Below are 14,290 nucleotides of genomic sequence, written 5' to 3'. Positions count from 1 at the left end.
GCGCGGCCTCAAAATTAGAGCTCGAATGGATGGGCGATGCAGAAGACGCGATGGTGTTTTTGGAGCGATGGTGGGTTGGGAGGCTGGAAAGCTCCAGCACGAAATTTCAGAAGCTCCAGGTTCCCACTTGGCGCCTGAGACCTGCGTGGTGGAGACCCGCGGCGTCGGCATCTTGTTGATCCGAGCCCCCCGAAATTTCGGGTCGGCCCCGTCGTCGATACAGAGCTCTCTGGAAGCTTGTGAGAGAGGGAGTATTCTTGGTGTCAACGCAGGCTGCAACTGGACTTACTGGACTTACGTATACCATCGGGCGTTATGGAGCCGGCTTTCAGAAGAGCAGCGTCAAGCGCTTGCGGGCAATGCTCTGCAGCATTGAGAAGGCAATTGATTGCCAACGGAGTCCCTAGAATCACCCCTCGCATCGCATCAGCCCACTCGACCCGAAGCCTCCATTCCACCGTTTCTAGGAGATCGAAGGCCAACAATGTGCCCACAAGACAATTCTCTTCGTCCCCGAAAGCCTCGAGCGAGGCGGCTGCTGTAAAGCCCTCTGCCAACGAATCGTCGACCCCCAAGCTCCGATCAGACGACCTGTTCCACTCTTTCACGAATTCACCCATCCCGGAGATTCGACGACGTGCGGCTTTCATGCGCCAACATGCCTACTGTTCTCACCCCGATCATCGCGCGACAAGGGTTCCGACTGTCGCACCCCATGGCGAGGAGAAGCAATCGCAAACGGGTCAGCTGGCGCCGGCGCATGTCGATTTCGAGTGTCCTGATTGTGGAATTCCCGTCTCCTGTAGCAAGGAGCACTGGATGGACGATTACGAGGCTCACCTCGAGATCTGCGATACTTTGAGGGAGATCAACGAGGATGACCATGACCTACGATCTGGCCGGACCTTCCCGGAGTTCGTTATGGCAGATGATCAGATGCCCGAGGCGGTCGTCAACATGACCAACTGGGACACCTTCATGTACAGCCGCGAGTTCGAGGCTATCAATGATGAGCGCAGCATGCGACAGGTCACGAAGATGCTCACATACCCCATCACAATTGGCAGTGTTCTGCATGAGTTGAGCCCTTACAGCGTCAAGCAGGGGGAGAGGTTGACGAGCGAGGGTTTGAAGAGTTTGAGTGGTGAGTTAGTTGCATAATTCACGAGTGCGATGAGCTGACAAGAAGGCAGCTTTGCGGTATACTCTTCATCCTCCTCTTTCCGGGAAGGGTACTACCATGAAGGAACTTCGTCCTGAGGCACCTCCCGTGAGAGTCTTCTGCTTGGGAGCGCGTGCCGAATCATCCCTGCCCAGAAACGTCTGGCTCCAGCTTGCTCATCTCTTCCCAGAGAGCAAGATTCATCTGATCTTCATTGGCCCCGAAAGCATGGCTAACCGAGACGATGAATTCCCTCTGCCGCAGCGGACGCCCGAGAACCCATTTGGTATGGTAATCGAGGACCGGATATCGCACAAGATGAAGATCAGCACCATCGTGGACTACTACCACACCATCCATAAGACCGGATACTTTGCGCCTTACGACCCGTACTTTGACTGCTTCTGCCTCTTCCATCCTGGTTTGGGCCATCCCGCAAGCAGCCACGAGTGGACCGAGACGCTTCCTATGCTTCTGGAGACCAAGGTCCCGATCATTGCTACAGGTTACACCCAGTTTGATATGGAGAGAGATATCGAATGGGTCAGAAAGACCGCTGCTGGCGAGTTTGATGTTCTGTTGGAGCCTGGCGAAAACCTTTTCCGCAGCTTGAGGTGGGATCTGAATGACCTGGATCCCCAGGACGTCAGCTGTGGAAATTGGGGAGTGTGGGCGTTCCGTGGAAAGAGGTATGCAATGCACAGTCGCCATTGATGTGGTCGGTCGCTAACAAGGAATGCCTAGGTATGAGACGACTAAGAAGGATGACGAGTAGACGCTCATCATATTGCTGATGAATCAAAATGGGAATGAAGTTGGACCACTTATAGAGGTTCTGTAAATAAGTGTATCATACTCACCGGCATGTGCATTGTATAACACGAAAGGGGGGAGAAAAATCAAGACCAAGTCGACTCTGTAATCAATTTTGCTGTAAAATGTGTCCTACCTCCTCTTCATGACTGACTGTCCGATCCAAGAATTGTATGATCTGTACCGAAGATACTGCGAGGATCATGACGCACGAAGATCACAGAGTGAAGGGCAGCTACGGTTAAGTATAACGCTGCTCGGGATTCGACTTGAACATGTGCGTAGTTCAGTCATGCTACTGAGCTGTGCTAAGATGGGGCGATTCTCGACGTTTTCTGTTGCGCCAACCTTGCACCAAAGACAAGGTAGGTAGGCTAACTCGCATTAGCAAGGCAAGACAAGCGCATGCGTTGTCAAATGTTCCGGCAGGTCGGGTCCGGTGGCCGGGGCAAGTGCCGGGTTGTCCTCTGCAGATGCGGGCCACTCCGGCAGGTGCCTCCTTAATGGAATGGAAGGGACTTAAGGCAAGGTACCTTATGTAAGGCGCCCGCCCTGGCGGTCCTAGCGGCCTGCAGAGCACAGGGCCACGGCCATTGAGCCGCTAAACGCACCTGCAACGGGAGACAAGCCCTTCCTTGTAACCGACCAGTACCGGGGGGCAGGTCCCCAGTTTCCGCCTGCTGTCACTCGACCACCTCACAGATCAGCGTCGTCCGAAATCTTGCTGGCTGCAAGTCAAACTTGACGACAGCTCACTCTCGCGACTTTTGACTGCCACCGTCAAAGGCTTACACGCGACAGACTTCGAAGCTTCGTACCATGATAGTGTGGTCGCGCCAACCATAGACGGCCATGGCAGCTGTCGCTACCCCTCGCGCTCCGACGCCGCGACCGAAAGCCCCCGCGACCGTCAGCTTCTTGAACGATCCGGCCGCGGCCGCTCCTACACCTCTGGCCACCCCCGGCGCCGAACGAACCCGCCCTCCGCTACAGACCAATCCTTCCGCTCGCCGATCTGCTCGACCTACTCCTACAGACTATCTCTCCGACAAAGCAACCGCCGCCTTCATCCGCCGTGTCCTGTGCTCCAAGCACCTCGCCGAAAGGGGGAGGGCAACACCGTCCCCGATCGAGGAACTACTGCCACCCCTGACCAGCCGAAACGATGTCGATCTTCAGCTATACGCACTCATATCTGTGATTCTGAGGGAATACGTACAAGTGTGGTACAGCAAAATCACACCCGATGACACTTTTGTAGACGAAGTCGTCCAAATAATCGCCCATTGTACAAGGGCCCTGGAGCAGAGATTGCGAGAAGTCGACCTCGAGAGCCTTTTGTTTGACGAGCTTCCCGATTTACTGGATAGACATATCCTCGGTGAGTCAAGACATGCAAATTATTAGGCCAGTCTTTCACTAACGTCCACTCGATAGCCTACCGCGCGGCGCATGATCCGGTGTCTCGACCACCAACTGAAATAGACCCACGAGAAATCTATCATTCACTATGCCCTTTGGCTCCTTTGACGCCCATACCTCGCCCCGAAGACCCCTCGTCTGTTGCGAGACAGCAAGAGAACGAGACGCTTTATCGTCAGCTGTTGGTACAGGGCGTCCTGGCTGTTCTCCTACCGACCGAAGACCTCGAAAACGATTGCTTGACCTCTCTGGTTGGCCAAATCTTTTCCGAGCTCATCATTGGCAACGTCCTCGCCAATCGTCTTTCGCAACCATGGCTCATTTACGAAATATTTATCATCCTCACCAGAGTTCTCGACAGGAAAGCATCAGAGCCTATCGAAGAGGGAGTGGCGGAGGCGTTGCAGGCCGGGTCAACATCCGCCCTCCCCAGGCCTGTTCGCCGCAGTTGGTCCATTCAGGGCGCGTTCTGGTCGCTCGTACAATGGTCATTTCTCGCTTTCTCGACTGTCCGCTTCCTCGTCATCACTCTCGCAATGTCTTCATCCCTGCCACCAAGGTTAGACGGCGAGCTGAATGAAAAGGACCAAGCGACTGGTCAAATATCGCATTCGAAGACGTTGAATCCTCCAGCTAGCTCGAACGAAGGGCAGCCTGTCAAAACACCCATTGCTGCCTTCAAGCTGTGGAGTTGCGTAGCAGATTTGATCGAAATGGACTCTCGCATGCCTTGGTTGAGTGGAATCATGTCACTTTTCCAGCTCGGGGCAATGAGCGGCCCAGGACGTATTGCTGGTCTCAATGGAGCCATGGACAGGTAGGCAACCATCACTTTGTTTCTCCCTCCCCTTCTCTAGCAATCTCACGTCACACCGCATGAGGTTCAGGTCACTGGATCTTAACCAGCTCCAGTGAGCAATCAGCAGCGCCCCGTCAGGCGAGTGAGTGAGACGGGATGGCTTTTCCCACGACAGCCTAGTTGGCTGCACTGGGGATGGATTTGTGAATGAGTTGATACGGGCTATGGCGACACACACCTTGGGGTGCACGCAGCGATGGGGGTCGAGTCTCTTGCAGGACTGCGCGAAAAAGCCGAAATATGCTGTGTGACATTCACACCTGGCCCATTCTGCGACCCAACCCTGACTTGACCTCGTCCCCCCGAATCCTCAAAACATGCGGTTGCATCCCAAGGACCTCGTGGCTTCCGACCAATCGCAGCAGGCGTCAACTTTGCTCGCCTCCGATTGCTCGATGGGCCCTCGCGGGGCTGCGCTTCCATCCACCAGCAAGCCTCATTTACGCGCCCAAGTCCAACAGCGAGCATCATTTTGCAGGGGTTCATTTTCATCACCGTCATCTTCTTTGCCCAGCGCACGCCTACGAAAATACGACGCTTGGTCACCTACGGAAAGCTATCAGTCCTGCTCGCCTCCTGACGCCCCGCTGCGAAGTCGGTGGTGAAAGCGGCCTCGCATATCGGGACGCAAATCCTACCTGCGCGGCCTCTTTCACCATCTGGTCATGTTTGGGCTGATCGCAAGCTTCCGTCCCTGACCGCCAGCCGATGCGTATAATCAGGCCGGAACGGTCCAGGCCATGGGCAGTCACTCGATCCGTCCCGAAAAACGGGCTAGCAGCTTGCCGGTCCCCGCTCAGCGCCTAATTGCCTGCCCTCCATGGACCGATGCGAAGCTGGGCGGACTCAAGCTTGGGAGCTTAGCTGTATCCCGGCTGGCATTTCCGGGTCTCTGCGCATTGCCATGTGCTCACATACACCTCACCGCAATGGAAGGAACACATCTCGACATTAAGACCAATATCATCCACGCGCCTTCGACTACAGGACCAAATCAGAGCCTTCTAGACTGTCCCCATCGCCAGCAAAGGGCCTCAAAATCCAGATACACCTGCTCGTCAATCCAGGAAGCCATTGAGCCATCTCAACAACCAAAGACAACAACATCCGTCGCAATCTCGTCATCGGGGGGGGGGGGGCGCTCAGCTACCCCTGCTCTCAACCTCGTGTCACCTTGACCTAGCCGTCTCCATTCCTTTCCTGACATCCCTCCTTCTCTCACTTCCCCTCCCGCAGATCGTTGCTTCCCTTTGTCGGTTCACACAAAAGCCCCTGCAACCCCCCACACACTTGACCGTCGCGACTGTCCGAGTCGGAAGCATACCCGGGAAGAAGCTGACATGGAGCGCTTGCCGCGTCGAAATACAGGCTCATTTCGCACACCATTCACCAACGTCTTCTCGACGCCGCATTACTGCCAACCATTCTCCGCTCCATCCGCGCCGCTCTCTTCCCCAACAACGCCCCCGGCGTCTCGACCTTGGTGGCCCCCTCTTCCGACGAGGAGCTGCGTTCCTTACGCCGCAGGTGCGCTAGCGCCATGCTAGCCAGCATCCCGCCCTGGTTGGCTGGCCTGTATCTAGGCGGGCGAGGCCTTGGCTTCCGGTGGCGGTCCGGACCGGAGTCAAGGCCTGGTGCTGCTGATGATGCTGCTCCTTTGCCCATGAGCGAGAGCGAGGCCGATGTTCCTGGCAGGGGTGATGCCACTAACGGGAACAGAACTAATGATTTAGGTAATGAAAGTAAAGAGAATGAGGACGAGGATCAGCAGCGAATGCTGGCCGAGATCGAAGAGAGCATACTCGATATCTTCTCAGACGAATACTGCAATAAGCACTTGGTGTACAGCATCCTGGAGCTGATTCTGGTGAGACTGATGCCGGAGCTGGTGGAGAAGGGCGTCGTTGAACTCTGGGAGGAGCGTCTGAGTCTGTGACGGATAAATTATGAATGAGTTTCTATGCCTTTCTGCCTGTTTTAGATACCCTTGTTAGTCTGAAAAACGCATTTTGTAATTCCGCATGATGAAGCAGTGCATTCCTTCTTAGATAATGTTCCTCATCGGAACCTCAGAACATGACACATGGTCGGGGCCAGTCACAAACGCACTTTTGATCGTGAAAGGCAAGAGAAAATGGTTTTGTGATGTTCGTATATTCGCAAACTGGTCGAGAGGGGGGGCAAGAGGGAGAGAATGAAGAAGGAAAAAAAGGGGCATATCCCTAGGAAATCAAATGCAAAAGGGGCCACCCTTTTTTTCGTTTTTTTTTTCCCACGCAGACTCTTTGGCCGGGGCTAGATGATGAGTCTTTGCGTACGTGTCGCATCGTGCCTTTTCCCCTTAACGTTCCTTGAGCATCCCTCTGTCTTGTGTGTGCCTTCTCGACCTCTCGCCTTTCTTCGTTCCTAGCCCGTTGATCAATTATGATAACCCGTGCCCGGCTCAAAAAGCCTTTGCCCCTTTCCGTGACACCCGCCCCTTGTAGATACCGTGCCTGGCTGACCGGCCACCTCCCAACCAACCGGAATCCTCTCCTTACTTCCTATCCTTGTCGCCTCACAGATGCAGAGAGTGTATAAGAGAAGGCTAGGATAATACAGTATCAAAATGGTGAAATGGTTGCGAATTTCGTGCTCGGGGAAACTATGGAGAGAGACAGATATGGACCAGAAAAAGAGAGAGAGTAAGAAAAAGATGACTATCGAAAACCAGGCTTGAATCGATGTGGCGCATGGAGAATTTTGCGGTGTTTCGCGTGAGCGGAATGGTCTTCCCTCGAGGGGAGCGTGAGCGTCGATAAGAATGGGGTATATGGATGTCTCGACTGAAGTTTCGAATGGGATGGATAATAGTGATGCTGTTGTTTCAAGGTAATAGAGAAAATGTCTCCGCGCCGTTGTCTCTGGCCAGTGTCCACCCCGGTCCTGTATTGATAAGTTATAATTACTTGCCCATATTTCCAACTGTCGTGAGACTGTGGACCGGTGGTGGGAAGACACAGGCGCCCGAGATTATTGTCGCGAAGTCTGAAGCCTCAAGATCCAATCGAGAAAAGCCTCGGGGCTGTCGTGAGACATTGACCGTGTATTCCTGGGGTGTCATATTCCCCATGATAGGTATCGCCATTGTGAAGTGGGCTTTAGTTTTCCCAAAAATCGGAAATCCGGTCCCGGCGAGGGGGATGTGCTCTTTGCAGAACTCTCGTCGGGTCTAGAGATTGGTGAGACCAAAATGAAGGTCGTCGTCCTGTTGTAGATGCCCACGCATGCCATGCGCGGGATGGCCTGTTTCCCAATCCAGTCCAGAATCAAAGCAAACAAACAAACAAACGCCTTGAAGAATGACGAATAATATTCTTGCCGAAAAAGGAGATTATACGCGAGCTGATATGATTTTGCTTTGCAAAGTGATTTGCCGAAGCATCAGGCCGGGTGTTCATTGAGTTACGACGGGCTCGGACTTGACCCCTAGCGACATTGAGTGAACGTGTTGCGGTGCCATCTCGGTGTCTCCTTCAGGTATCCGGTCCAAAATGCCTAGGGATTGAGGTACCCCGGATTTCGCAAGCTGATGCTGTTGTAGGCGCAATTTCTCCGTCAACCTGACCATCACCACATACTCCGTTTGGTCCAACAAGGCTCCCCCATTGGTGCTTTGGATGTAACTCAGCAATGTGTCCGCAGCTTTTCGAGCATCCTCTTGTGTCGGTGATGTCGGAGATGACCCGGCTGGAGTCGTGGCTGATCGACCAGCCATGCTACTGTTGCTGCTGCTGTGGTGCAGATGCGGCGATGAAGTAATGGCGGTATCTAGGCCAAAGTGGGGTGCTGCCATTTCGTGAACCGGCGATTCCAAAGCAGAAGAAGGCGCCGTAGACGCCGGGTGATACTTGGGAGTCATGGGCTCGGTTGATGCGGCCTGGTTCATGTACTCCAGATCGAGAGTGGGAAAGGTTTGGCTTCTTGGTCTCTGAAAGTTTGAAGCAGCCCCTCCATGCAGTTGGCGTGACGTATCGTTGGGGAGGAACTGGCCGGCGTTGGGGTCAGGGGAGAATGTAAATGTGGCGGTGGGACTCATCGCACTTCCCGAGAAGGACGAGTTTCCCGCATCGGTTAACGCGCTGTTGAGAGACGTAGTGCTTTGCGAGTTGGTGTGTTTGTAGGCGCCGCTATCACCATATCCGACAAAACCGAGACCGTGAACAGCGTCCTCATCACTTCTGTCGGCCGAAAGTGGAGATGGGTGTCCTGTTGGCGATGCCGGTGAGATGCCGGATGCTCCAAGAGAGGGAGAGCCAGATAGTTTCGCGTGGTCTGTGATGTTCGTTTCCGATGCTCTTCGCAAGAGCTTCCCTGATACCAGAATGTTCCTCTGCTTGAACCTCTCCAACCAAGTGGTGTTGATGGACTTCATCTGGCTGGCCTCAGGTCCGCCGTTGGTGGTACGAGAAAAGTGCTTTGCTTGATCGAGAATCTCATCGTCGCTAGGTGTTAATCCGACTTGTTGCTGTCTCCTGACCCATGCCGCAACAGCCCGATCGATGTCAGGAAACTTTCCCTTGGTGTGCCGCCTGCCAGCGGGAGATTGACTTCTGTCCGCCTCCGGGTTCAGGTACTTCTCTTTGTTGCGTAGAACCTTTGATACGGTGCTGGGATGTCAAGGTTAGAACTTCAACGCACTCTTCATGCACATGCTTGAACCCACCTTCGTTCAACGCCAAACATGGCGCCGATATCCGTCTGCTTCACGTTGGGATGCTCAGCAGCATACTGACACATTTTTTTCCGGTCGTCGTCGGTCAAGACCCTTCGCTGTTGCGGCTGCGGGCCGTTTGTCAGCCGTGTAGGCCTTGAAGGGGTTGGGGCAACGACGGGTGCCATTCCCAAGGGAGGTGCCGAATAGCTGTTGGGGTTGGTCAACATGCTGGGCCACGTTGGCTGAGAAGGGATCATGAGCATCGGTAGCTGGGCATGAGACTGTTGTTGATGAGTCTGCATCGGCTGCACAGGAGCTGGCGGAGGAGGCATTCTGCCGATTGACTCAGACGGTAATCCATGGGTGACTGATGGCATGAACGTGAAACCTCCGAAATCCGACATGCTGTTCTGATGGCCGTATGGACTCATATCTCCCCAGCTCTCGGCGCCGAAGGTTGTGTGATTGTGACCCATATGGGTGTCTTCGTCCTGGGTGAGGTGGTTGTCCTGGTCCATGGTGGCAGTCCCCACGATGGAGTTGTTCATTGCTTATATAACTGTAAGATGCGTATTCGATCCCCAAAATCCAACTTGGCAGTACTCAAAACGAGACTGTCTGGCTGGCCTGTTGTCGTAAAGTCCAGGTTCCAGGTTGGTGATTGCGAGGAGGGGTTCCGCCGAAGGCTTCGCCTTGACTGATGGGATGACACTCAGGCCAAGGGTGGGGATTGCTGGTCCCGACAGATGTTGGTGGGTTTGGCTTCAAGAAAGGAAGACACCATGCATGGCAGAGGTGGCCAATTGGTTCCTGAAAGCGCGCTGTGCAGGCGGTCTGCTTTGTAGGTCAAGAAGCCCTGGGCCTCTCAGGGTGACTCGATGCAAGTGCGTTGCAGGCTGCAGAGAGGTGTCGGGGGCAACGTCGTCTATGAGTTGGAGGGCCAGCTAGCCGTATGTCTCTCCGTGGGTTCCTTAAACGAGAAGTGCCGGTCTGGTGTGCGGGTTCTGGAGTTGGAGTTTGAGGTCGTGCTTAGAATGCGGGTGCAACACCAACAACCCTTTCCTGTCGCGGCAACCGCCAAGTTGGTTCTCTGCCGTATCAAGAACCCCCAGCGAGTACCCAGAGTCTGTTCTAGAGGGTTTCCTGACCGTATTACGGGTTGAAACTACCTGGATTAACCGGGCTCAGGTTGTTGTGCCGGTCTTTGGCGAGTTGGTCGGGTGCTGGCGAAGACACGCCTCGCAACGATAAACTAAGGATGGGAGGAAAGAGGGATGTTTGAGGGATGATCGACTATTGAAAGAGTGCTGTTCCTGGGGAGAAGGCTTGTCTGTCTATTCGGTCGACCAGTTGAGGGTGATGGCGAACGAGCCTGACAGGACTGGAAAGTCGGATCGGGCCACTCAGAAGGGGTGAATCAGACAGCGGTATGCTGCAAGAATCAGACGCCGCGACGCACAAGGCAAGGCTTGAAGGACAAAGCTAGCAGGTCGAGGTTGGGGTAGGCGGGCTTGTCTAGATAGTAATACTAGGTATCAGGCGCACGGAAGGATGAAGGTTGTGTGGGCGGCGGTGGGCCGCAGTGTACATATGTAGAAGCTCTGCAGGCAAAGCGACGGCGGATGCTTCCCATGCCCATGTAAGTACACTACCGGCAAGGGTCTGGGGTGTGTGTCTCGTCTTCTCCTGGGGGTGTGGTGGGTATGATTGAATCTCAGTAGAGCCGGGGTCTCGACTCGGCCCCTCGGGGTGTGTGGCAGTAAACCAGACCTTACGAAGGATAAGATGAAGTTCTCTACGTACCACAACCGCGTGGTCATTAGGTAGGCGTTGAGAGGCGATGGAGGAAAAGAGTAGACACGCGCAACGTCGGCCAGGTGAAAGTCTGGTTGATGAGCGATGTGTTGATCAAGACAATGAGAATGCAAATGCAACTTGCCCGTCAGAAGAAAGCGCCCGGCAACGAGAGTGGTTGTGATAGGCCTAAGAGAATGGTAAAGCCGCAAAGGTGCGACGTCAGGACTCGAGTACAGCACCGTCTTATGCATGAAGCATCATGATATTGGCAGGGAATGAGACAGAGTAGAATGGAGAATGGTTCCGCGAGGGCAGTAAAGAGATCCCTCGCAACCGGCGGGATTGAATGAGAGAGTCAAAGAGAGAAAAACGGGGACAAGGCAAATGCCGTAAAACTGAGTTCCAGGCAAATGGGGGATGATTGTTGACGTTGACGAGGTTGCGTATCTTCTGCGATGGTGTGAGTGTTTTCATCAATGAAGACATCATAGTCGGCCTAGAATTCATGTCTAGACCACTGACAACCGCCACGGCTAGAGTATTGAGGAGGAGCTAGAAGAAGCCACTGGCTCAGTTTGTCTCCGTTGCCGCATGGGAAGAAACGACGGACCATATGGAAAACGCTGTCGACGGGAATGGGACAAGCCACACACAGACACTAGTTGGGATGCTGATTTGCTTCCGTCTCGTCTCGTCTCGTCTCGTCCTATAGCGCCTTGTCTAGACCTGGCCTCGCGGCTCGCCTCGACTTTGCTGATGTCTTATTATTCCCCCAACGCTGGCTGGTAGGCGAACGGCTACTAGCCACTCGGGGCGAAATATGCTGCCCTCTCTTGCGGCTTGCGGCTGCTTCTGGCCTCTTGAGAGTCGAGATTAGCCATATCCTTGGCCCCTGGGTTGTGGAGCTGAGTCTGTCGGCCTCATGCTAGATGATGACAGCAGATGGGATGGAGGGCCCGGAGGTGCGGATTGGAGAGATTCTGTAGAAAAAGCCGAATTTGTAACACCCAAGGAATACAATGGCAGACGACAACGAGCCTGGAGCCGACGGATGGGAAGAAAAAAAAGGAAAGGGGGAAAGCGAGATGTTACAGAAAACGGTTGCTTGGGTGCTCAATAATCAGGAAAAGCCGAGTCGGGGTCGAGAAACGGAAGAATCGCGCGCCAATTAGCTGACATCAGGACCTGCTTTGCGCTGAGATTACCACCCACACGACACGCACACACACACGCACTAGGAAACATGCTCACTGGAGTGCTGTGTAGGTAGTGGCCGGAAAAGAGACGACGAGAGGTCTTGATCCAAAGACGGACGGAGCATTTGCACCCTTGACGAGCTATAGTTGCGTGAGAGGAGAGACTGAGAGCAAGATCGGGTTAGTAGGAGACGGGGCCTAGGCGAGAAGAGCGGGTTCGTTGCCTTGCTCGCTCGCCGTAGTAAGGTAGGTATTCATACATGGTGTGACGGTCGGTTCCTCTCCTCTCTTCTGCCCTTCCCTCTGCTTCCGCGATGGGTACGAAGTACCGGTAGGTACTGGCGAGTGTTGCCCCGACAAGGGGTTAGATTGAGAAGAGGGGGATATAGATGAACGGTGCGGCGGCTTGCGTGGGGATATTGCCAGGACAAGGCGGAACGTTGAGGTATCCCTACGGAGTAGTGTGAGCGATGGCGGATGGAGGGATCATCCCAATATGACAAGTGAGTAAGTAGAACGAGACGAGACGAGGCAAAAAACGAGACATGGAGAAGTAAATGAGAAAGGGTGTTAGTCTGGCATTCGTAGATGAAGCCGCCGTTTCTATTTCTTAGTATCTAGCTGTTCCCCAGGGTGAAAAGGGTATGGAAGCTAAGGAAAGCGTGCAGAGGTAGCTGCCGAAGGCTGGGCAGTAACGCATTTCCTGACGGTTCTATTGTCAACTGAAGACAGCTTACCTAAAGCCTGTCAAGGTACGTGGTTGAAGTCTGGAATGGAACATTGAGGTATCTGACATGTAACGGTACTTGCATTCCTCGCTTCGGTTCCATACCAGTGCCATGTTTCTCGGAGAAGTGGTCTTGGATAAGGTGTCTGCCGTGCCTGCCTCAGCACGCGGATGATTCAGACCTGCCCGTCTTTTGGAGTCGACCTGAGATGAACGGGCGGCATGGAAGGAAACGACTTGGACGGATACGGACGCCAAAAGGAAAGGAAGGAAACAACGTCGTCCCATCTTGGGCAGTGGACCGGCGGGCAAGCGTTGACTGGCTCACCCGTCCATTCCCTGCTCCACCACAAGCCCTAAGGACGCACGGGGCAGGGATATCTGAGCAGGGGGAAGGAGACTCTCACTCAAGAGAGAGCAGGAGCAACATGTGCACTGTGAGCTCTGCAATCCTTGCTTCCTTCCCATCTCAAGCTGCTGCTCCAGGGTGGCAGGAAGACCTTGACCTTCCGCCTTCTTAACCTCACGGCGGACCCACTTCAAGCATACGGGTCCACCTTTTACCGCCATGGTCCGTACCTTCCCCGAATGAACGAGCTTCAAAGCTCAAACAGTGGAGGGCAAGAGATGGACAGAAACACTTGGTGACCGGGGGACCTGCCTGCCCTGAGCGGAGAGCAAAGGAAAAAAAAAGGAAGTAGCAAGTGGTAAACCACCAAGGTCCCGTCCCGTTCTTGCCTTCCATTTCCATGATACCCCGGCCAGCTTATGAGGGGTCGTCTTTTGCTGCTGTTGCTTCTCATAGGGCCATCGCTGCCCAATGCTCCTTCATTGCGACTCATGAAGCTCCATGCCTTCAATTTCATGGATGCTCGCCTGGCTCTCTTTCTCCTGCTTCACGAAGTACACTCTTCCCATTTTGTCAACAAGCATCTTCTACTCCGTCCTCCGTATGAATACCTTACTCAGACATCGTCGCAGGGGCATTTACAGCGAGCCAGTAGCAGTCTCATTTGCACTTCAAAGACCCTGACTGGATCGGGGCTCCAACTTTTTTACCTTCCCGCTGCCTTAGTCCCTCGGCACCTTACACTTTCATTCGACCGCTCGGCCGCCTGCCTCCATGTCTCCAGCCGCTCCCACCAAGCTATCCGTACACTCCATCCCAACCAAGCTACCTTTGGACGATGGACGAATACAATGTGAACGACCTGCCAGAAACACATCCACTCAACGGCCTCATCATCTGACACTCCCGCTACGGATACCCATCCTGATTCCTGACCGACACTTCGTTATAACCTCGATTCGCCATTCCTCCATGGATACGAGTCCAAGAGCCTGCGATGCGCGAATACTTTACCAAGAGGCGCCTTCCGTGCCACATTGACCTCCTATCGCACCTTGTTCCCACCACGGCCTATTAGCTCAGAGCTGTATAGATGGTATTCTCTCTCACCGATTCAATTTGCGCCTAACTCGGCACGCCGCACGCCAACCGCGAAACTTGCCTTTCCCCTCTTGCTCTCGCCCTTCTCCAAATCTAGTCCCCCAACTCGCAAACGCCTCGCGGATACATCGCCCCGACCCTACCACGCCGTACAAGTAACAAGCCTGC

At 54.1% G+C, this 14,290-nt stretch overlaps 6 protein-coding genes across 6 annotated transcripts; 3 read left to right on the top strand and 3 right to left on the bottom strand.

Annotated features, from left to right (window-relative positions):
• Nucleotides 1–315: 315 nt before the first annotated feature.
• CTAM01_06088 (uncharacterized protein) lies at nucleotides 316–1,937 on the top strand (the record flags this gene model as incomplete). Its single annotated transcript, XM_060522118.1, has 3 exons — nucleotides 316–1,144; nucleotides 1,194–1,851; nucleotides 1,907–1,937. 3 exons carry the CDS (start codon nucleotides 316–318, stop codon nucleotides 1,935–1,937), a joined length of 1,518 nt encoding a protein of 505 aa, XP_060383308.1.
• Nucleotides 1,938–2,827: 890 nt separating this feature from the next.
• CTAM01_06087 (PXA domain-containing protein) lies at nucleotides 2,828–6,192 on the top strand (the record flags this gene model as incomplete). The annotated part of the gene is made up of 3 exons (XM_060522117.1): nucleotides 2,828–3,356; nucleotides 3,413–4,214; nucleotides 5,625–6,192. 3 exons carry the CDS (start codon nucleotides 2,828–2,830, stop codon nucleotides 6,190–6,192), a joined length of 1,899 nt encoding a protein of 632 aa, XP_060383307.1.
• Nucleotides 6,193–6,900: 708 nt separating this feature from the next.
• CTAM01_06086 (uncharacterized protein) lies at nucleotides 6,901–6,990 on the bottom strand (the record flags this gene model as incomplete). Its single annotated transcript, XM_060522116.1, has 1 exon — nucleotides 6,901–6,990. The coding sequence occupies one exon, from the start codon at nucleotides 6,988–6,990 to the stop codon at nucleotides 6,901–6,903; it is 90 nt and encodes a 29-aa protein (XP_060383306.1).
• An 82-nt stretch (nucleotides 6,991–7,072) lies between these two features.
• Nucleotides 7,073–7,471, top strand: CTAM01_06085 (uncharacterized protein; the record flags this gene model as incomplete). Its single annotated transcript, XM_060522115.1, has 1 exon — nucleotides 7,073–7,471. The coding sequence occupies one exon, from the start codon at nucleotides 7,073–7,075 to the stop codon at nucleotides 7,469–7,471; it is 399 nt and encodes a 132-aa protein (XP_060383305.1).
• A 221-nt stretch (nucleotides 7,472–7,692) lies between these two features.
• CTAM01_06084 (centromere binding protein B) lies at nucleotides 7,693–9,500 on the bottom strand (the record flags this gene model as incomplete). The annotated part of the gene is made up of 2 exons (XM_060522114.1): nucleotides 7,693–8,905; nucleotides 8,962–9,500. 2 exons carry the CDS (start codon nucleotides 9,498–9,500, stop codon nucleotides 7,693–7,695), a joined length of 1,752 nt encoding a protein of 583 aa, XP_060383304.1.
• Nucleotides 9,501–10,992: 1,492 nt separating this feature from the next.
• On the bottom strand, nucleotides 10,993–11,256 carry CTAM01_06083 (uncharacterized protein; the record flags this gene model as incomplete). Its single annotated transcript, XM_060522113.1, has 1 exon — nucleotides 10,993–11,256. One exon carries the CDS (start codon nucleotides 11,254–11,256, stop codon nucleotides 10,993–10,995), a length of 264 nt encoding a protein of 87 aa, XP_060383303.1.
• Between the last annotated feature and the right edge of the window lie 3,034 nt (nucleotides 11,257–14,290).

This window comes from Colletotrichum tamarilloi, assembly GCF_030869305.1.
Source record: "Colletotrichum tamarilloi strain Tom-12 chromosome Unknown Scaffold_16.1, whole genome shotgun sequence".
NCBI lineage: Eukaryota > Fungi > Ascomycota > Sordariomycetes > Glomerellales > Glomerellaceae > Colletotrichum > Colletotrichum tamarilloi.
This window is presented reverse-complemented; position numbering and strand designations above follow the sequence as displayed.